The 24,319-nt window shown below is 42.5% G+C and overlaps 1 protein-coding gene across 4 annotated transcripts in view; it reads right to left on the bottom strand.

Moving 5' to 3' along the window:
- gtdc1 (glycosyltransferase-like domain containing 1) overlaps positions 1-24,319 on the bottom strand; it is a 49,156-nt gene that overhangs the window by 3,457 nt on the left and 21,380 nt on the right. For 2 of the 4 annotated variants that reach the window (XM_055878562.1, XM_055878564.1), the window contains 3 exons: positions 10,078-10,338; positions 1,448-1,557; positions 201-345 (listed from right to left, as the gene is read on the bottom strand). In XM_055878562.1, the coding sequence (XP_055734537.1) occupies positions 201-345; positions 1,448-1,557; positions 10,078-10,338 (516 nt within the window). The remainder of the gene's footprint in view (positions 1-200; positions 346-1,447; positions 1,558-10,077; positions 10,339-24,319) is intronic. The other 2 variants (XM_055878563.1, XM_055878565.1) reach the window with 2 other exon arrangements.

Below are 24,319 nucleotides of genomic sequence, written 5' to 3'. Positions count from 1 at the left end.
AAACACTTAGAAATACGAGTTTTTAGTTTAGTTTTAATGAACGGTCACTACGTTTTTCATGTAGACAGCACGTCAAATTCAAATGTTTACTTCACATGAAAACCAACCAAATTACTTTTCATTCACTCTTTCAGCAGTTCATGTTTTGTTGTTTCTTCAGTAGATATTAAAGAAACAAACCAGGAGAGTGAGTTACTTACATGGCCACTCCAAAAAACTCATGCTTGGCTGTGGAGACCACCACGTCTGCCTGGCAGAGGACATGGAGGTAGTCCTCTTTACTGGGCATGAACCCCCAGTGGAGGACATGGGCATTCAGGGCCACTCTGGCCTCTGCAAAGATGTCTGAATGGGGGCATAGAGACTGATGTATATTATTCACAATAACCATATCTGTTAATGTATAAATGCTTTCATTTGATTGAGTAAAATGCCAGAGTGGACTGATTGACTTTGTCCAGTTGCTCGTTTCGTGAACTCTTTATAACCGATTAGATTCCCACATAAAGGACTTGAGTTTAATGGAGGATAAATTAAATTAAATAATGCAAAGAAAATGCATGTCATTGAAAAGCCATCTGTCCGTGACATTCTGGATTCATAATGAGTTCCATGCTGCTGTGTATTCACAAAATAGTGATGACATCAGGAAGATGTTTCAGTGACCAAAAAGTGTTTGGAGAACAGATCAGTGAAACAGGGAATGGACTGAATCCAGGAAAACAGAGGAAGAAACATCCTATGAAAAACAGAGGTCAGAACTGAAGCTGAGGCATTTACTTTGGACTAAAAATGATATACAACATGAGATCGGGAGAAACAGGTGAGGGGTGAACATAATCAATACCGTGACCCTATTAAGAAAATCAAAGTAGATTAAAATTGTTCTAATGCGATTGCCTTCCGAGCAATCATAAACGTAATGACTAAATATGAGAAAAATTTACAGTCTCTCTTTCCATCTGTTTATGCTCCTATAAAAGTTTACATCCCAATATGAGAGAGTGTGTTTCCTGTAAGGATGTCTTTGCTTCCAGCCATGGGGCCAGAATGTGTATTAATTTACTTAACACTCAGTGGTGAATACATTGGAGTGTACTAAAGCCATTATAGCATCATCATCTACTAATGGGGAGCGGATGTGATCAATTAAACACTGTCCTGAGGGCTTCAAAAGAACTGGCCTGTCAGACGACCTTAACCCCACACTTAGTCAAATTACCAATTACATTGAAAGCCATAACAATTACATACAGTATGCCATAGGTGCACAAACTTATACTACATCGTAAAAAACGAAGTATAGCTTTTCACTCACCTTTCGAGAAGTTGTGCAAAGTTTTCTACTCAAAGTTTTGAAACCAAACACCCACTGCTTTGAAAACAAGTGTCATCGCGAAACCAGAGCCCACTTAATCCTTTGCTTGTAAAATGAGTGTGTGTGTACCTGGTACGTCAGTGAAGGTCTCCCCCAGGACAGACAGTTGAAAGCCCAGGCCTCTCTCTTTCAGCTTCAGCAGCATCTTGAAGAAGAGCTCGGGGTCTTTGTCGTGTTCCCTTCAACCACAAACAGAATTCAGGGCCTTGATGGTGCTACGTACACACACACAACAACACACACAGGACAGGCTCAGGACAGGCTCTGCTCTGGTGTGTGCCGGGCGTCCAAAGGCTTACCCCTCTCAGTACCATTCTGCTCTGCGATTTATTCACACAGAAACACACACACACACAGAGGCCAGGTTACACAAGGCAAGGCAGCAGCCAGAAAAAGAGAAAGATCATAGCACTCCCCAGAGGACACTTGACTGTGGTATCGATGCGGTGTGCAGTACGCCAGGTGGGGGATTTAACAAGCTGACAGACAGAGAGACAGAGATCCCTGTTGGCTCAGAGAGTGAAGCAGCCAGTCATCCTTGATGTGTTCAGTGCCTGGAAGGCCCTGCTTCTAGTTAACACAGGTGCTGTGTTCAGCTGTGGAGCAGATGTCATACTGTGCAAGTGGCCTGTCACTCACCATGCTAATCTGAAGGAGGGAACAGGGAGTACAGTCAACTGATCTAACAGGAGCGTCTGCACATTATCATTAACAGCAGCTAGCATTAGCTCACACCTGCCTTTAGCGATGACAAAACAGGGAATCTGTGAAGGTCGATGACACAAATGTGTTTAGAGTAGCCTTGTGCCCTTACTAGTGCACTGTCATTTACGGTTTGTCACTAGCATAAACTGTAGGAAATGAATGAAGGTTGACTACATGCAAATGTCTGTATATCTCTGCTGATTTCCCTCTGGAGCTGTAGTGAGGGGGTCTGCACCTGAGACTATAAGGGTTGTGGCTGGGAAGTGGTGTTGGAGGACCAGTAGGGGGCACTCTTCCGTCTGGTGTAATAGAGCCCTCAAGGCCGAGGGCTAGTGACCTGCAAAGGGTGCCGTCCCCTGGATGTGACATTAAAATGTAGGTTCTGGCTCTCTCTGGTCACTAAACCTACCATGGCACTCACTAAACGTACTGAGCTGCCCCCGGGTGGTAAGGCAGGTAAAAGCACATCTGACACTCTGCTCCTCAACACGGGGGCAGCTCAGGGGTGCGTGATCAGTCCCTTCCTGTACTCCCTGTTCACCCATGACTGCATGGCCAAGCGCGACTCCAACGCCATCATTAAGTTTGCCGACAACACAACAGCCTGATCACTGACAACGGTGAGACAGCCTATATGGAGGAGGTCAGAGACCTGGCAGTGTGATGCCAGGACAACAACCTCTCCCTCAACGTGATCAAGACAAAGGAGATGATTGTGGACTACAGGAAAAGGAGGGCCGAGCACGCCCCCACTCTCATCGACGGGGCTGTAGTGGAGCAGGTTGAGAGCTTCAAGTTTCTTGGTGTCCACATCACCAACAAACTAACATGGTTCAAACATGCCAAGACAGTCGTGAAGAGGGCAAGACAAAGCCTATTCCCCCTCAGGAGACTGAAAAGATTTGGCATGGATCCTCAGATCAACAAAAGGTTTTCCAGCTGCACCATCGAGAGAATCCTGACTGGTTGTATACAGCCCAGTACGTCACTGGGGCCAAGCTCCCTGCCATCCAGGACCTCTATACCAGGTGGTGTCAGAGGAAGGCCCTAAAAATTCTCAAAGACTCCAGCCACCCTAGTCATAGACTGTTCTCTCTGCTACCGCACGGCAAGCGGTACCGGAGCGCCAAGTCTAGGTCCAAAAGGCTTCTTAACAGCTTCTACCCCCAAGCCATAAGACCTCTGAACAGCTAATCAAATGGCTACCCGGACTATTTTCATTGACCCCCCCCCCCCATTTTTACGTTGCTGCCACTCTGTTTATTATCTATGCATAGTCACTTTACCTCTACCTACATGTACATATTACCTCGACCTGTATATAGCCTCGTTAGTGTTCTTTTATTGTCTTCGATTATCTATTACTTTTCTATATTTATTTTTTACAGTGTACTTTTTATTTTAGTAAGTACTTTCTTAACACTTATTTTTCTTAAAACTGCATTGTTGGTTAAGGGCTTGTAAGTAAGCATTTCACTGTAAGGTAAACTGAATAAAACTCTTCCCACATTGACTACAGCTGTAAGATTTCTCTCCTGTGTGTGTTCTCTGGGGTATAGTCAGATGGCTAGATGTAACAAAACTCTTCCCAAATTGATCACAGCTATAAGGTTTCACACCTGTTGTATTCGACGCTTGTGACAAATAAAATGTGATTTGATTTAAAGCAAGAGTAGGGACTATTACATGCCCAGTAGCTTCAGATGTAAAGAATCACGGTCCTCTCTCCACTTACAATCACGGTCCTCTCTCCACTTACAATCACGGTCCTCTCTCCACTTACAATCACGGTCCTCTCTCCACTTACAATCACGGTCCTCTCTCCACTTACAATCACGGTCCTCTCTCCACTTACAATCACGGTCCTCTCTCCACTTACAATCACGGTCCTCTCTCCACTTACAATCACGGTCCTCTCTCTACTTACAATCACGGTCCTCTCTCCACTTACAATCACGGTCCTCTCTCTACTTACAATCACGGTCCTCTCTCCACGTACAATCACGGTCCTCTCTCCACGTACAATCACGTTCCTCTCTCTACTTACAATCACGGTCCTCTCTCCACGTACAATCACGGTCCTCTCTCTACTTACAATCACGTTCCTCTCTCCACTTACAATCACGGTCCTCTCTCCACGTACAATCACGGTCCTCTCTCCACGTACAATCACGGTCCTCTCTCTACTTACAATCACGTTCCTCTCTCCACTTACAATCACGGTCCTCTCTCTACTTACAATCACGGTCCTCTCTCCACTTACAATCACGGTCCTCTCTCTACTTACAATCACGGTCCTCTCTCTACTTACAATCACGTTCCTCTCTCCACGTACAATCACGGTCCTCTCTCCACTTACAATCACGGTCCTCTCTCTACTTACAATCACGTTCCTCTCTCCACTTACAATCACGGTCCTCTCTCTACTTACAATCACGGTCCTCTCTCTACTTACAATCACGGTCCTCTCTCTACTTACAATCACGGTCCTCTCTCCACGTACAATCACGGTCCTCTCTCTACTTACAATCACGGTCCTCTCTCTACTTACAATAACGTTCCTCTCTCCACTTACAATCACGGTCCTCTCTCCACTTACAATCACGGTCCTCTCTCCACGTACAATCACGGTCCTCTCTCTACTTACAATCACGGTCCTCTCTCTACTTACAATCACGGTCCTCTCTCTACTTACAATCACGGTCCTCTCTCTACTTACAATCACTGTGTGTTTTGAGCATTCTGGTGTAAAATGGCTGCCATGCATGACTCTACACACTGAAGCTACACATTAATGGATGGTTGAAAGTTTCAGGTTTTTGAGTTGCACCCTGCAAAGCACTACAATATACATACCCTTCGTAACACCACACATTGTATTTTATCCCCAACAGATCTCTGAATTGTAATAATCGACTGTACTCTACAACATTTTTGTGATAAAGGACGCAGGATTTGTCTAACAGTGGATAGTGTGTGAAGGTCAAACGCCTTCTACAAAGCAGCCTCATTCAGACAGATCCCTCCTAATGCTACCTCCACAGGATCTCCTTAGGTGAGGTATTATAGGAGCTTATTTATTCTCATTTTCAGCTCTCATATTCATTGGCTTCCCCTGTGGATAAAAGCTAATTCCCTTATTTCCTACCCTTTTTAACTCCTTATGCGAGGCATGAATCCCTATTCCCCCATTACAGATAGAGAGGAGGACAATGAGTGAATGAGACGGTGATAATAATGCTCTGTGCACTAGGCTACCATCCCCCTCTGTAGGAAAATGAGTGTTAATTAATGTGTGGGATATGACTATCAGGAAGAACCTCTCTCTCAAAACACACGCGCACACACACACCTCGGCAGCGTATCACAGTGCGAGCCCTGACTCCCCACTGATGCCCTAGATCTGTTAATGAGGACCGTTAACCCCCAGCGACAGTCAACCAAGTCGGAGGGAGCTGTCATCCCACTGATTAGAGGGAGAGTGACAAACAAAGGCTATGTGGCATCTTCACAAAATCAGCCACACTGCCAATACACACCACTAATCTGCTGCTAAGGCACATCAAGGACGTTTTCTAAGGTACAGTACAGTTTACAGTCAGAACTCCCTCAAGTCAACTGAACTGATGTTTCCCTCCAACTATCCCATTCCCATCAGGTATGCTATCTTCCAAAATCAACAGTTACCCTATATTCTGCTAGTCTGGTCTCGAGAGATACGAGGTTGGTACATCTTCCGTTTGCTTAGTTCTCCCTCCTAAGTTTACAGCTTCGACTAACATTTTCCTCTTTCTGCTCTTACTTTATATGAGTCCTTTGTGGTGCGTTATCACCCCTGTGACCTCACAGATGAATGCAGATGAAGCCGGGTAAAATGATCAAGTAAAAAGTATGTTCCGTACTACCCAGAAAACCTCATTAATATGTATCACGTAGCAGCCAAAAGAAAATAAGATCCTCTCATTTAGAAATCTATGATTAAATATTCTCCTTTATGTTGCACCCAAGAGGTGCGTTTTAAAATTCAAATACTATTTACTCCAATGCACAATGTGAAATGAGCCCAATCACCAGAAACCAAAGGACTGCGCACTAATTAAGGGGACACTTGAAAGACAAAGAGTTGGTTGTTGAAGATAGACCAACATGCAGTAGGAGCGGACCGAGGAGATTCTTCTATTCAAAGGCCTGACAACATGCACCACTGTAGATAGTGGTGATTTTCAAATCATACGTCTAGGAGAACTACAAAGGGTTAGACATTTCTTAAAATAGAGCTAACTTTGGGAACGGCAACAGGCTGCATCTTCACACACAAATACATATCCTTCAGTGCCTGATGCCTACTACAATGTACCGGCCCCACATGACATAGTCTCATTGGAGTATAATGCCTCTAGGTTCAGACTCACAAATGCTGAAGAATGGCCATAAAGCATAACAAACAACACATTGTAGTGATGACTCTGAAAAACAGAACTGCGAGTCAATCAGCTCACACCCCTGTATTTAACTTCTATTTCCTGGTCCTATGTCAGTCAGTCCTGAGGGTTGGTTGAGGTCAAGTTGGCGGCCTGAGGCCATGCCAGGGGAAAGCCCAGAGCAGGATGGGTGGGGGTCAATACTGATAGACTCTGTTGGCACATCACTGGACGAGTCTGTGCGTCAGCACTTAAATGACCAGTGGCCCGTCTGGACAGGGATTAGCAGAAAAACAACAAACAATACACCCAGGCACCTCAGTAACGTTAGGCTAGCCCCTCTCGCAGGGTGTCCTATAATCAGGAATCAAGAATAGTGTCATGTACTCCATAACATTCTGAGGGTCTCACACTGCCCCAAAGTGTTTCTTTTTTCTCGATTGCCTGCTGTGTGCCTACGTGACTTACGCGTCTTGATTGCGTTGTTTGTTTTGCAATCAGAAATACTCCAGGAGGACAATCCTCTTGAGGTAAAAGCTGATCCTGATGAACCTTAGACGAAGTTAAAGCCCCTGGTAGCAGAGATTTAGCCTCCGTCCTGCTATGCTCTTCTCTCCCGCTGGTTATTATCATCACTACTGTGGCACGAAGCCATCTTCACCTGTAAAACAGCTGTCCTGTCCTCTGGTGGGGCTGATCTGATCCCACTGGCCTGGCCGCCCGGGCCATTGCCTGCAATAAGACAGTCCTGTAATCTGAGGATGAACGCCTATCCAGGCCACACACAGATTAACAATCTGCAACCAATGATGAGCACAAAAAAGTGAGGGCAGAGATAGTAAAAATGTAGGAGAATGAAATGCAACAAACTGTGAGCAGCATCAATCGAGGAGATTATCTGGGCTGCTCTCTCTCTCTTTCCTCTATCTCTCTCTCTCTCTCTCGCCCACTGTAAATCCTAATTTACCCCAGAATAAGCCAAGGTTTATGAAGCCTGGATGTTGGGAGCGATAATCCATCTGTGTTTTGCTCAGTTTAGAGGAGATTACATGATGGGTGCTTTTGTTATTGATATAAGAGTAGGTGAAAAACAGACACCCGACCCATGCAAACACAGAGAGGGAGGGATAATGGAGAATGGCAATGATGCCGACAATGGCAAATCACGACGCCAGCGAGGAACTACGGCACTGGTGGTCTTTGCGGTTGTTAATCTGATTTACGGACATGTTTTGGTGAGGAAACTAAGCCTCGCTGCCGAAAGGAGAATGGAGTCAGAGGAGAAAAATGTGAATCCACAGAAAAGCTGTTGTCTTTCCTCTCCAACACAGATGAGCCAGAGATAGAGAAACGGTGTGCCAAAAAAGGGGCCTACACTACTCCGAACAATGTAAAGGATATTTCTGCTTATGTAAAAGAAAAACATTCACAAATCCACCCAGAGTATCTTGAAACTTCCCCCTAACTGTTACACAAGTCATGTTTTAATATGCCATTTAATTTAACTTATGTTTTAACATTCTATGGCTAATGTTGACTGGGAAACAACACAGTAAGAGCATACCTGTTTATAGAAATCCTTAGCAAAGGCCTTAAAGCTTAAACTCAAAACACAACCAATAATATCTAGCTAGTTTCCACTCTTTTTATGACATTGTTACAAAAAAACGTGTTAGTAATTTTCCATGCCCTCGGTTTGTTGTCAAACAACACTCTGATGATCCAAAGCAAATAACTCTCCGCAGGGTTGGTACATACGTACATTGCTGTTAGAGAGGTATTTCCAGGTCATTCTAGTTCCAGAATAGGCCTACGACATGATCTTTGGATTATGGTTTGCATGACTGCTTTGTTCTAAGACATGCCATGCGATGCCAGGAGCGGCAAACACAGCAAATCAAGCAAGGTAACAACAACCCAGTTGCCAAACGTGTTTGCTGTTTTTGTAAATCATGACAGGTGTTTTGATACGCTAACACGCTAGCCTTCACGGTAGGTTCCAAACACTCTCTTCATGTTTCTTAGTTCTGAAACAAATAACCTCTATCCATAGGATTTTCCTAGAGTCCTTACTAAACATAACCATATATGGTTAACATTGAACATTACTTCAGAAAGTACTCATAACCCTTGACTTGTTCCACATTTTCGTTGTGTTACAGCCCAAATTCAAAATGTATTAAATGGAATACATATACAAAAATTCACACCCCTGAGTCAATACATGTTAGAATCACCTTTGGCAGTGATTACAGCTGTGAGTCTTTCTGGGTAAGTATATAGGAGCTTTGCACACCTGGATTGTGCAATATTTCCCCCCCAAAAAATGTAATTCTTCAAGCTCTGTCAAATTGGTTGTTGATCATTGCTAGACAGCCATTTTCAAGTCTTGCCATAGATTTTCATTCTGATTTAAGTCAAAACTGTAACTAGGCCACTCAGGAACATTCAATGACATCTTGGTAAGCAACTCTACTGTATAGTTGGACTTGTGTTTTAAGTTATTATCCTGCTGAAAGATAAATGTATCTCAGTGCCTCTTGGAAAGCAGACAACCAGGTTTCCTCTAGGATTGTGCCTGTAATTAGCTCTATTTAATTTATTTTTATCCGAAAAAAAACCTCCCTTGCTGATGACAAGCATACCCATAACATGATGCAGCCACTACCATACTTGAAAATATAAAGAATTGTAATCAGTGTGTTGGATTTGCCCCAAACGTAATGCTTTGTATTCAGGATATAAAGTTAATTTCTTTGCCACATTTTTAGCAGTTTTACTTTAGTGCCTTACTGCAAACAGGATGCATGTTTTGGAATATTTTTATTCTGTACAGGTTCCTTCTTTTCTCTCTGTCATTTAGGTTAAGATTATGGAGTAACTACAATGTTGTTGATCCATCCTCTGTTTTTTTCTCCTATCACAGCCATTACTCTGTAACCGTTTTAAAGTCACCATTGGCCTCATGGTGAAATCCATGAGCGGTTTCCTTCCTCTCCGGCAACTGAGTTAGGAAGGACGTCTGTATCTTTGTAGTGACTGGGTGTATTGATACACCATCCAAAGTGTAATTAATAACTTCATTATGCTCAAAGGGATATTCAATGTCTGCTTCTTTTATTTTAACCCATCTACCAATAGATGCCCTTCTTTGCGAGCCATTGGAAATTCATCCATGGTCTTTGTGGTTGAACCTGTGTTTGAAATTTACTGCTTGACTGAGGTACCTTACAGATAATATATGTGTGGGGTACAGAGATTAGGAAGTCATTCAAAATCATGGTAAACACTATTATTGCACACATGTAACTTATTATGTGATTTCAGATTTTCATTTTTGTATTAATTTATAAACATTTCTAAAAGCATAATTCTACTTTGACATTATGGGGTATTGTGTGTAGGCCAGCGACACAACATCTCAATTGAATCCATTCAGGCTGTAACACAACAAAATCTGTAGTAAGTCAAGAGGTGTGAATACTTTCTGAAGGCCCTGTATGTGTGTTCTTGTGTGTGTATCTATCTGTGTGTATCTATCTCAAGTGTAGAGATAACAAGACATCAACTCACCACCTATGAGGCCAGACGATATGAAGAGGTCTGACGTGGCTCTCTTCTCCTCCTCCATCCCCCTCTTCCTTCCCTCCCCCAGGCCCTCGCTCTTCCCTGGGGTGAGAAGGAGCCTCGGCCTGCCCGGTGCCTTCCCTCTGATCCAGGATGGCAGCCTCTGGCTCTGGGCTCAAGGACAGCGCTTTGGGAGCCAGAGGGGAGCTGAGACTGAGAAGTCCCTCCTTTTCCTCTTCTACTGGACTTCGTAGTACTTCAGGTCTGCTGTGGTTAAATCAAAGTGACTCATGAAGACATACACACTGTACTGCACCACTTCATAAAGTGATAAAGACATAAATACACTATGGTATGACCCTTGATGATGATCCGGCAGTATATTATTATATACTGAACAGAAATATAAACGCAACATTTAACAAGTGTTTCATGAGCTGAAATAAAAGTTCACATAACTTTTCCATAGGCACAAAATGCTTATTTCGCTAACATTTGGGTACAATATATTTACATTCCTGTTAGTGAGCATTGCTCATTTGCCAAGATAATCGATCCACCTGACAGGTGTGGCATATCAAGAAGCTGATTAAACAGCATGTTCATTACTCAGGTGCACCTAGTGAAGGGAACAATAAAAATGCCAGTCTAGGTAGTTTTCACAACACAATGTCACAGATCTCTCAAGTTGAGGGAGCATACAAATGGCATGCTGACTGTAGGAATGCCCACCAGAGCTGTTGCCAGAATTTCTCGACCATAAGCCGCCTCCAATGTCATTTTAGAGAAATTGGCAGTACGTCCAACTGGCCTCACAAGTGCAGAACACGTGTAACCACGGCAGCCTCCACACCCGGCTTCTTCCCTTGCGGGATCGTCTGAGTCCAGACACCCGGACAGCTGATGAAATTGTGTCACAACCGAAGAATTTCTGCACAAACTGTCAGGAACCGTCTCAGGGAAGCTCATCTGTGTGCTCGTCGTCCTCACCAGGGTCTTGACCTGACTGCAGTTTGGCTGATTTACTTATATGAACTATAACTGAAATTGTTGCATGTTGCGTTTATATACAATTGATATGATAATATGGCAAGACCAGCTCAAATAAGCAAGGAGAAATGACAGTCCATCATTATTTTAAGACATGGTCAGTCAAAAGGTTAACACTTTTTTGGTTACTACATGATTCCGTAAATGTTATTTCATAGTTTTGATGTCTACACTACTATTCTACAATGTAGAAAATAGTAAAAATAATAAAAAACCCTTGAATGAGTAGGTCCAAACTTTTGACTGGTACTGTAGGGAAAGATAGCCTACCTTTAGATTATTTTTTGATCAATAGGACTGTAAACTTCCCAAATGTAAGAGGATTCTCATTGTATTTAGCTACAGTTGAAGTCGGAAGTTTACATACACAAATTTCTTGTTAACAAACTATAGTTTTGGCAAGTCGGTTAGGACATCTACTTTGTGCATGACACAAGTAATTTTTCCAAAAATTGTTTACGGACAGATTATTTCACTTATAATTCACTGTATCACAATTTCAGTGGGTCAGAAGTTTACATACACTAAGTTGACTGTGCCTTTAAACAGCTTGGAAAATTCCAGAAAATTATGTCATGGCTTTAGAAGCTTCTGATAGGCTAATTGACATAATTTGAGTCAATTGGAGGTGTACCTGTGGATGTATTTCAAGGTCTACCTTCAAACTCAGTGCCTCTTTGCTTGACATCATGGGAAAATCAAAAGAAATCAGCAAAGACCTCAGAAATAAAATGTAGACCTCCACAAGTCTGGTTCATCCATAGGAGCAATTTCCAAACGCCTGAAGGTACCACGTTCATCTGTACAAACAATAGTATGCAAGTATAAACACCATGGGACCACGCAGCCATCATACCGCTCAGGAAAGAGACACGTTCTGTCTCCTAGAGATGAACGTACTTTGGTGCGAAAAGTGCAAATCAATCCCAGAACAACAGCAAAGGACCTTGTGAAGATGCTGGAGGAAACGGGTACAAAAGTATCTATATCCACAGTAAAACAAGTCCTATATCGACATAACCTGAAAGGCCGCTCAGCAAGGAAGAAGCCACTGCTCCAAATCCACCATAAAAAAGCCAGACTATGGTTTGCAACTGCACATGGGGACAGAGATCGTACTTTTCGTACAGAATCGTACAAAAACAGAACTGTTTGGCCATAATGACCATCGTTATGTAAGCCAAAGAACACCATCCTAACCGTGAAGCACGGGGGTGGCAGCATCATGTTGTGGGGGTGCTTTGCTGCAGGAGGGACTGGTACACTTCACAAAATAGATAGTAGCATGAGGAATGAAAATGATGTGGATATATTGATGCAACATCTCAAGACATCAGTCAGGAAGTTAAAGCTTGGTCGCAAATGGGTTTTCCAAATGGACAATGACCCCAAGCATACTTCCAAATTTGTGGCAAAATGGCTTAAGGACAACAAAGTCAAGGTATTCGAGTGACCATCACAAATCCCTGACCTCAATCCCATAGAAAATTTGTGGGCAGAACTGAAAAAGCATGTACGTGCAATGAGGCCTATAAACCGGACTCATTTACACCAGCTCTGTCTGGAGGAATGGGCCAAAATTCACCCAACTTAATGTGGGAAGCTTCTGGAAGGCTACCCAAAACATTTGACCCAAGTTAAACAATTTAAAGGCAATGCTACCAAATAATAATTGAGTGTATGTAAACTTCTGACCCACTGGGAATGTGATGAAAGAAATAAAAGCTGAAATAAATCACTCTCCACTATTATTACTAACATTTCACATTCATTAAATAAAGTGGTGATCCTAACTGACCTAAGACAGGGAATTTTTACTAGAATTAAATGTCAGGAATTGTTAAAAACTGAGTTTAAATGTATTTGGCTAAGGTGTATGTAAACTTCCGTCTTCAACTGTATTTTTGTTGAATGTATTATGACACTTTTTCTTTTTTTACAATAAAAAAAACATGTCAGTCATTTCTCATAGCCTCCACTTAGTCTATTCTATCACTGTTGTATTACTGTGGAGCCTCTGGCCTGCCTGGAGACATGGGTTAACCCTGTGAGGCTTGTGGGGCTCTGAAGTCATCAACATGATGCTGGCCTGTGATGGAGATGGAGCTTGTGTTCTAGGAATATTGTTTAAATGCATTTACCCATGCACACACACTGTTCAATTTCACAGCAATCGAAGTAGATATGAAAATCTCCTCATAGAACTGTATCCATCTCGTGCATTGTGAATGGTTTGCTTCACTAATGAAAACAAAAAAACGGAGAAGATCTTCCGACGCTACCGAAATCCTCTGTCTTTGTCAGGTTGCTTTGCTTGGAGAGGCAGACTTGGATGAGGAAGAGAACAAGTATGGAAAGATGCTGATGTCATTGACGAAGGAATGGGAAACACATTTAAAGTGCTGGCACCAAGGCAAGTGTTCGTGGCTAGGGTGAATTTATGAAGGCAGGAGCCACTGCTTTTCATGCTACAGAGTGGCATAGACCGAGGGTCTTGTTACTGTTCTAGTCAGTCTAGAGATCCAGTCTACTTATTACTTCTGGATGATACCACAAGGCCAGACCAAGATTAGGCCCATAAGTATTTAGTCAAGAATTACTGGTTCACAGAGGAATTGTCATTGGCTTTATAAATACCTGTATTTTTCCAGTGGGTGAGGAAGACAAAGATACGGTATATCAAAGCATACCGCACACAGCCTTGGTCTTTCTTAGCAACTACACCTGAATGAACCAGCAACTATTGTAGCAAATACAGTGGAGTTTCAGGCCCATTTCATTAAAAGCTTGTTACTGATGCCAGAAGAATCCTGTGGTGAGAATGACATCACGGTGTGACGAATCTCCGCTAACAGATTTAGCAACGTTACCATAAGATGTTCATGGTGTTTTAAAAAAAATATTTCTGGAAAAGTAATCTACAATTAAGCAATGGGTGTGGTAGCCTATAGGCTACAGTATATGGTTCCACTGCACTTCATTGGGTAAAACCAGTTTCCTCATGTCAACTTCCTTAATCATCTACCTCAAGCACTACCGTCTTTCACATATTGAATCCTTCTTGAGGAAAGAGACTGAAGAGAGGGTGATAATATTGCCTTAGGTGTGGAAAGATTAGCATAAAGAATGCATGAAAACATATGGCTAGGCTAGAGGACAAATGTTAAGCGCTGTCCGTCTCTAGCAATGCACTTGCGTTATTAGAATCTATAAAGCCTTTCTTTTCAGAACTGTGTTGCTGAAATCAAGCAGCAAGACGTTACCTTGACAAGGTATTGATAAACCTGACAAAGTGGGATAGAGTGGGCAGATGGATAAAGAACCTAACCGATATGGACATGGGATGGCCTCTGCCGTACAGCTGGACTGTGGAGCTGACAAACAGCCAGTTGTGGTTAGGTATGACCAATGAGGCTGCCTCACAGTCCCCTAGGAATATTTTATTCGATAAGCCATTTTAAAAATTGGATGAAGGGGTTTAGACTAGGGGCAATAAAAACGCTGCCGTATCTACCGGCAGAGAGCGAGAGAGAGAGGGAAAAAGAGGGAGAGAGAGCGGTACTTAGGGAGAATGCCGCCAATTAGCTTATTTATAAATCAACAGCAATTTCTGTGATGGCTTTACCTCTGCATTTGATTAAATGTGAAAGGATGAAGGGGGGAGTCAAAGTCAAAAATCATTTGATCTAATTTCCTTTATTGGCAATAATCACAAGTGTCTCTCCCACTGGGTAATGAAAAACGGCAGTGATCTTGAGCCACGGTGAGAATGGGCTCTGCTCTGCTCTGGGGAGGGAGGAAAATGGAGGCATCTGGGCTGTACACTCACACAGTAGCATTACACAGGCTAGCCAAGGACTGTTTGGTACATAAATAATGTACAACCTCACATGAAACACGTACCCAAAGAAGACCAAAGTGCTGCTTGGTAATATGATAAGTATTAGCTATGACAATGATTCATTGTAGGTGATGGGGTTTCTTCTTTGTTTGTGAGGTTGAGGTCAGATCTATAGCACAAGTGGTACCAGGAGTTGATCAACATAGGTTCCCAATAAGTAATTGAGTTAGAACTAAACACAGAGTCCTGTTTTTAACGACAACAGACACCACGGTTGAGGTTATCTAAGGACACTCCCTGGTCCTTCCAGGATGAATCTGACCTGACAAAGTAGGAGTGAGTGTTCAGAGTAGGACAGAATACAGGGCACGGAACCATCCAAAGGTTTAGCATCGAGGTTACTGTCCTGAGGGCATCACTTCAAAACAATCTCATCAGCATAATCCCCAAAACTAGCCATTTAGCCCATCTAATAGTGGCTTGATGAGGGACGGCCAGGCCAGTCAGCTACTCTTTAGCCGTTCCTGAGGCAGCCAGAGTACTGGGAGAAGCCTCAGCCTCCGTGGCACGGGCAGAGCAGGTCATTAAAGCCCATTAAGATCTACATTACAGTCATTATGAGGCTGGCGAGCTGACCCTTTAGTCAGAAACTATCGGCGCAGTCCACTCTGCAGCACTCCTATGAGGGATGCTGGTCTACTCGATATGGCATGGCGAACGGAGGCTACGGTCAGCGAGAGGGCCCAGGGGGGGAATTCCCCACGAGTGTTCTGACTTAGACAGAGATTAAGGTGGAAGGGGAGCGAGGAGGACGGAGGAGGATGGAGGACGTTTTGCCTTGAGTATCATGGATGACTGTAGAGCTCAGAGTCTGAGAGACCCAAAAGTCATAAAATAATAGGGAGTTTTTTGTGGTGGTTATTGTGGGAAAATTATGACATTATGTAACATGCATATGGCTTGCAAAATGTGACATCGGGAACAAGCAGCTTACACCAGAGGCACAGAAGCCCAGACATCTGCTGTGGATCGCAGATCGTGCGGTAATACCCTCCGATACACAAAATATAACCTGTCCGCTCAATGTTTTTCATCCAGGTTGAGCTTCGGACATGAAAATCCCCATGTTAGGATTTGATTTGTTGTCACAAACACAGAGAAAAAAGTACAATATAAAGCATAGATCCTTCAGAAATATCCAACTGACCTCCGTCCTCACAATACTAGTGACCGTTTTCCTCTGTGGCAGTAAACCATTATCTTTTACTGGGTTGGAACTAGGATTGCAAAGGGAGGGTATATTACTGGAAACTTTCAAAGTTGACTAGTAAATTACCAGAATTTGGGTAAATTAAGTTACGTTTTGGGGGGAAGTTTTATAAGATGACATCTAGTGGCCTGTTTGGGTACTTCAGATTATCATAGGTGTCATTAATTATCTCTGGCCCTTTGTGTGGCCTTATTACATGTACAATATACAATTGTTATATTTAATAAAAATGATTTGTAAAAAATATATGACAAAGCTGTATAAATATAAAACATTAACTTAGTGAATACCATTGGTGTATGAGGGTTTCAGCTTGAACCAGGGCAGCAGGTAGCCTAGCGGTTAAGAGGGTGGGCCAGTAACCGAAAGGTTGCTGTCTCGAATCCCCGAGCCGACTAGGTGAAAAATCTGTCGTTGTGCCCTTGAGCAAGACACTTAACTCAAATTGCTCCTGTAAATTGCTCTTAATAAGAGCTACTGCTAAAATATAAATATCCTTTACGTATTTTCTTACACACTTTTGTTTATTTTCCTGTCAAAATGTTTGTTGTAAATATTTTGGTGCCAAACTGGTGGCAGTTGTGAAAAAAGACAATAGTTTGAGTTAATTGAAAATAATGCAATTTTTAATAAGATGCTTTTTTCATTAATTAGGCTATTTTCTCTTGAACCATATTGTATATCTACTAGAAACTCATGAACAAAATGGACACAGATAAAATATATATATATATGTTATACATTGAAACATTTACCAGTTACCAAAATTAACAGATTGCCATAGATTACCTGTTAATTAATCAAATCAAATGGTATTGGTCACATACACGTTATTAGCAGTTATTGCGGGTGTAGCGAAATGCTTGTGCTTCTAGCTCCGACAGTGGAGTAATATCTAACAAGTAATATCTAACAAACTACACACAAATGTTAGTAGGAATAAATTAAAACTATAAACATAAGGACGAGCAATATCAGAGCGGAACAGACTAAGATACAGTAGAATAGTATAGAAAACAGTATATACATATGAGATGAGCAATGCAGATATGTAAGCATTATTAGGTGAATGAGATAACGTAGAACAGTATATACACATGAGATGAGTAATGGCAAATATATAAACATTAAGTGACTAAGAGACCATAGAATAGTATAGAATACAGAATATACAGTTGAAGTCTGAAGTTTACATACACCAAATACATTTAAACTCAGTTTTTCACATTTCCTGACATTTAATCCTAGTAAAAATTCCCTGTCTTAGGTCAATTAGGATCACCACTTTATTTTAAGAATGTGAAATGTCAGAATAACAGTAGAGAGAATGATTTATTTCAGATTTTATTTCTTTCATCACATTCCCAGTGGGTCAGAAGTTTACATACACTCAATTAGTATTTGGTAGCATTGTTTTATTAATTGTTTAACTTGGGTCAAACGTTTCAGGTAGCCTTCCACAAGCTTCCCACAATAAGTTGGGTGAATTTTGGCCCATTTTTCCTGACAGAGCTGGTGTAACGGAGTCAGGTTTGTAGGACTCTTTGCTAACACAAGCCTTTTCAGTTCTGCCCACATATGTTCTATATGATTGAGGTCAGGGCATTGTGATGGCCACTCCAATAGCTTGACTTTGTTGTCCTTAAGCCATTTTGCCACACATTTGGAAGTATGCTTGGGGTCATTGTCCATTTGGAAGACCCATTTGCAACCAAGCTTTAACTTCCTGACTGATGTCTTGAGATGTTGCATCAATATATCCACATAATTTTCCAACCTCATGATGCCATCTATTTTGTGAAGTGCACCAGTCCCTCCTGCAACAAAGCACCCCCACAACATGATGCTGCCATCACCGTGCTTCATAGTTGGGATGGTGTTCTTCGACTTGCAAGCATCCCCCTTTTTCTTCCAAACATAACGATGGTCATTATGGCCAAACAGTTCTACTTTTGTTTCATCAGACCAGAGGACATTTCTCCAAAAAGTACGATCTTTGTCCCCATGTGCAGTTGCAAACTGTAATCTGGCTTTTTTTATGGCGGTTTTGGAGCAGTGGCTTCTTCCTTGCTGAGCGGCCTTTCAGGTTATGTCGATGTAGGACTTGTTTTACTGTGGATACATATACTTTTGTACCCGTTTCCTCCAGCATCTTCACACGTTCCTTTGCTTTTGTTCTGGGATTGATTTGCACTTTTCGCACCAAAGTACGTTCATCTCTAGGAGACAGAACGCTTCTCCTTCCTGAACGGTATGACGGCTGTGTGGTCCGATAGTGGTCATACTTGCGTACTATTGTTTGTACAGATGAATGTGGTACCTTCAGGCATTTGGAAATTGCTCCCAAGGATGAACCAGACTTGTGGAGGTCTTTGCTGATTTCTTTTGATTTTCCCATGATGTCAAGCAAAGAAGCACTGAGTTTGAAGGTAGGCCTTGAAATACATCCACGGGTACACCTCCAATTGACTCAAATTATGTCACATAGCCTCTCAGAAGCTTCTAAAGCCATGACATCCTTTTCTGGAATTTTCCAAGCTGTTTAAAAGGCACAGTCAACTTAGTGTATGTAAACTTCTGACTAGAGGTCGACCGATTATGATTTTTCAACGCCGATACCGATTATTGGAGGACCGAAAAAAGGCGATACCGATTAAATCGGACGATATTTTAAAAATTGATGTATTTATTTGTAATAATGACAATTACAACAATACTGAATGAACACTTTTATTTGAACTTAATATAATACATCAATAAAATCAATTTAGCCTCAAATAAAATCATCAAACATGTTCAATTTGGTTTAAATAATGCAAAAACAAAGTGTTGGAGAAGAAAGTAAAAATGCAATATGTGCCATGTAAAAAAGCTAACGTTTAAGTTCCTTGCTCAGAACATGAGAACATATGAAAGCTGGTGGTTCCTTTTAACATGAGTCTTCAATATTCCCAGGTAAGAAGTTTTAGGTTGTAGTTATTATCGGAATTATAGGACCATTTCTCTCTATACCATTTGTATTTCATATACCTTTGACTATTAGATGTTCTTACAGGCACTTTAGTATTGCCAGTGTAACAGTATAACTTCCACCCCTCTCCTCGCCCCTACCTGGGCTCGAACCAGGAACACATCGACAAAAGTTACCCACAAAGCATCGTTACCCATCGCTCCACAAATGCCGCGGCCCTTGCTGAGCAAGGGGAACAACTACTTCAAGGTCTCAGAGCGAGTGACATCACCGATTGAAATGCTATTAGCGCGCACCCCGCTAACTAGCTCGGGAGTTGATAGGCTCTAAGTCATAAACAGCTCAATGCTTGAAGCACAGCGAAGAGCTGCTGGCAAACGCACAAAAGTGCTGTTTGAAATAATGCTTACGAGCCTGCTGCTGCCTACCACCGCTCAGTCAGACTGCTCTATCAAATATCAAATCATATACTTAATTATAACATAATAACACACAGAAATACGAGCCATAGGTCATTAATATGGTAAAATCCGGAAACTATCATTTAAAAAACGAAACATTTATTCTTTCAGTGAAATACGGAAACGTTCCGTATTTTATCTAACGGGTGGCATCCATAAGTCTAAATATTCCTGTTACACTGCACAACCTTCAATGTCATGTCATAATTACGTAATATTCTGGCAAATTAGTTTGCAATGAGCCAGGCGGCCCAAACTGTTGCATATACCCTGACTCTGCGTGCAATGAACGCAAGAGAAGTGACACAATTTCCCTAGTTTAATATTGCCTGCTAACCTGGATTTCTTCTAACTAAATATGCAGGTTTAATAAAATATACTTCTGTGTATTGATTTTAAGAAAGGCATTGATGTTTATGGTTAGGTACATTCGTGCGACGATTGTGCTTTTTCGCAAATGCGCTTTTGTTAAATCATCCCCCGTTTGGCGAAGTTGGCTGTCTTTGTTAGGAATAAATAGTCTTCACACAGTTCGCAACGAGCCAGGCGGCCCAAACTGCTGCATATACCCTGACTCTGTTGCACAGAACGCAAGAGAAGTGACACAATTTCCCTAGTTAAAAGAAATTCATGTTAGCAGGCAATATTAACGAAGTATGCAAGTTTAAAAATATATACTTGTGTATTGATTTTAAGAAAGGCGTTGATGTTTATGGTTAGGTACACATTGGTGCAACGACAGTGCTTTTTTCGCGAATGCGCTTGTTAAATCACCCGTTTGGCAAAGTAGGCTATGATTCAATGATAAATTAACAGGCATCGATTGTATGCAACGCAGGACAAGCTAGATAAACTAGTAATATCATCAACCATGTGTAGTTAACTAGTGATTATGTTAAGATTGATTGTTTTTTATAAGATACATTTAATACTAGCTAGCATCTTACCTTGGCTCCTTGCTGCACTCGCATAACAGGTAGTCAGCCTGCCACGCAGTCTCCTCGTGGAGTGCAATGTAATCGGCCATGATCGGTGTCCAAAAATGCAGATTACGATTGTTATGAAAACTTAAAATCGTCCCTAATTAATCGGCCATTCTGATTAATCAGTCGACCTCTACTTCTGACCCACTGGAATTGTGATACAGTGAATTATAAGTGAAATAATCTGTCTGTAAACAATTGTTGGAAAAATTACTTGTGTCATGCACAAAGTAGATGTCCTAACCGACTTGCCAAAGCTATAGTTTGTTAACAAGAAATTTGTGGAGTGGTTGAAAAACTTCAACTGTACATATGAGAAATGCAAGATATGTAAACATTATTAAGTGACTTAAGATAACGTAGAATAGTATAGAATACAGTATAAACATTTGAGATGAATAATGCGAGATATGTAAACATTATTAAAGTGACTCGTGTTCCATTCCTTAAAGTGGCCAGTGATTCCTAGTCTATGCCTATAGGCAGCAGACTCTAATGTGCTAGTGATGGCTGTTTAACAGTCTGATGGCCTTGAGACAGAAACTGTTTTTCAGTCTCTCGGTCCCAGCTTTGATGCACCTTTACTGACCTTGCCTTCTGGATGATAGCGGGGTGAACAGGCAGTGGCTCTGGTAATTTACCAAAATGACTGAAGATTCCAGTACCTTAGGTAAATTACTGGTAGCTTTGCAGCCCTAGTTGAAACACAGACCAAAATTAGCGCCTTTCATTGTGACACGCAAGCACCATCCATCCCAAGGGGACAAGACTCAGAAGTCATTCTGTTCCAATTAAAACACTCTGTATGCACCGTGATGTCATGCTCTGTGGACCCATCATGGTCACATGCTTGTCATTGTCCTTCTAAATGTAAAGTATGGGGTATAGGTCTAATTTGTGTAATGGGATAAACATTCAGAACAATATGGCACAGGACAGATATGAAATCAAACTTTGTTTGTCACATGTGCCGAATACAAGTGTAGACCTTACCGTGAAATGCTTACTTACAAGTCCTTAACCAACAGTGTAGTTCAAGAAGAGTTAAGAAAATATTTACCAAATAAACTCAAGTTAAAATAATTATAAAAAGTAACACAATAATATAACAATAACGAGGCTATATACGGGGGTACCGGTACCAAGTCAATGTGCAGGGGTACAGGTTAGTCGGGGTAATTTGTACATGTAGGTATGGGTGAAGTGACTATGCATAGATGATCAACTGTGAGTAGCAGCAGTGTACAAAACAAATGGGGTGGGGTCAATGTAAGTTTACTTTACGGGTTGTAGATGTAGTCTGTGGGACTACAGGTTGTAGAGGTAGTCTGTGGAACTACAGGTGTAGATGTAGTCTGTGGAACTACAGGTTGTAGATGTAGTCTGTGGGACTACAGGTTGTAGAGGTAGTCTGTGGGACTACAGGTTGTAGATGTAGTCTGTGGGACTACAGGTTGTAGATGTAGTCTGTGGAACTACAGGTTGTAGATGTAGTCTGTGGAACTACAGGTTGTAGATGTAGTCTGTGGGACTACAGGTTGTAGAGGTAGTCTGTGGGACTACAGGTTGTAGAGGTAGTCTGTGGGACCACAGGTTGTAGATGTAGTCTGTGGGACCACAGGTTGTAGAGGTAGTCTGTGGGACCACAGGTTGTAGAGGTAGTCTGTGGGACTACAGGTTGTAGAGGTAGTCTGTGGAACTACAGGTTGTAGAGGTAGTCTGTGGGACTACAGGTTGTAGATGTAGTCTGTGGGACTACAGGTTGTAGAGGTAGTCTGTGGAACTACAGGTTGTAGATGTAGTCTGTGGGACTACAGGTTGTAGATGTAGTCTGTGGGACTACAGGTTGTAGATGTAGTCTGTGGGACTACAGGTTGTAGGGGTAGTCGTTCGGACTACAGGTTGTAGAGGTAGTCGGTGGGACTACAGGTTGTAGAGGTAGTCGGTGGGACTACAGGTTGTAGAGGTAGTCGGTGGGACTACAGGTTGTAGAGGTAGTCTGTGGGACTACAGGTTGTAGAGGTAGTCTGTGGGACTACAGGTTGTAGAGGTAGTCGGTGGGACTACAGGTTGTAGAGGTAGTCTGTGGGACTACAGGTTGTAGAGGTAGTCTGTGGGACTACAGGTTGTAGAGGTAGTCTGTGGGACTACAGGTTGTAGAGGTAGTCTGTGAGACTACAGGTTGTAGAGGTAGTCTGTGGGACTACAGGTTGTAGAGGTAGTCTGTGGGACTACAGGTTGTAGATGTAGTCTGTGGGACTACAGGTTGTAGATGTAGTCTGTGGGACTACAGGTTGTAGAGGTAGTCTGTGGAACTACAGGTTGTAGAGGTAGTCTGTGGGACTACAGGTTGTAGATGTAGTCTGTGGGACTACAGGTTGTAGATGTAGTCTGTGGGACTACAGGTTGTAGATGTAGTCTGTGGGACTACAGGTTGTAGATGTAGTCTGTGGGACTACAGGTTGTAGAGGTAGTCGGTGGGACTACAGGTTGTAGAGGTAGTCGGTGGGACTACAGGTTGTAGAGGTAGTCGGTGGGACTACAGGTTGTAGAGGTAGTCTGTGGGACTACAGGTTGTAGAGGTAGTCGGTGGGACTACAGGTTGTAGAGGTAGTCTGTGGGACTACAGGTTGTAGAGGTAGTCTGTGGGACTACAGGTTGTAGAGGTAGTCTGTGGGACTACAGGTTGTAGATGTAGTCTGTGGGACTACAGGTTGTAGATGTAGTCTGTGGGACTACAGGTTGTAGATGTAGTCTGTGGGACTACAGGTTGTAGAGGTAGTCTGTGGGACTACAGGTTGTAGATGTAGTCTGTGGGACTACAGGTTGTAGAGGTAGTCTGTGGGACTACAGGTTGTAGAGGTAGTCTGTGGGACTACAGGTTGTAGAGGTAGTCTGTGGGACTACAGGTTGTAGAGGTAGTCTGTGGGACTACAGGTTGTAGAGGTAGTCTGTGGGACTACAGGTTGTAGAGGTAGTCGGTGGGACTACAGGTTGTAGAGGTAGTCTGTGGGACTACAGGTTGTAGAGGTAGTCGGTGGGACTACAGGTTGTAGATGTAGTCTGTGGGACTACAGGTTGTAGATGTAGTCTGTGGGACTACAGGTTGTAGATGTAGTCGGTGGGACTACAGGTTGTAGAGGTAGTCGGTGGGACTACAGGTTGTAGAGGTAGTCGGTGGGACTACAGGTTGTAGAGGTAGTCGGTGGGACTACAGGTTGTAGAGGTAGTCGGTGGGACTACAGGTTGTAGAGGTAGTCTGTGGGACTACAGGTTGTAGAGGTAGTCGGTGGGACTACAGGTTGTAGAGGTAGTCTGTGGGACTACCGGTTGTAGAGGTAGTCTGTGGGACTACAGGTTGTAGAGGTAGTCTGTGGGACTACAGGTTGTAGAGGTAGTCTGTGGGACTACAGGTTGTAGAGGTAGTCTGTGGGACTACAGGTTGTAGAGGTAGTCTGTGGGACTACAGGTTGTAGATGTAGTCTGTGGGACTACAGGTTGTAGATGTAGTCTGTGGGACTACAGGTTGTAGAGGTAGTCTGTGGGACTACAGGTTGTAGATGTAGTCTGTGGGACTACAGGTTGTAGAGGTAGTCTGTGGGACTACAGGTTGTAGAGGTAGTCTGTGGGACTACAGGTTGTAGAGGTAGTCTGTGGGACTACAGGTTGTAG

This window comes from Salvelinus fontinalis, chromosome 23, assembly GCF_029448725.1.
Source record: "Salvelinus fontinalis isolate EN_2023a chromosome 23, ASM2944872v1, whole genome shotgun sequence".
In the NCBI taxonomy this organism is placed as follows: Eukaryota; Metazoa; Chordata; class Actinopteri; order Salmoniformes; family Salmonidae; genus Salvelinus; species Salvelinus fontinalis.
The sequence above is the reverse complement of the archived record's forward strand: the minus strand, read 5'-3'. Positions and strand labels throughout refer to the sequence as shown.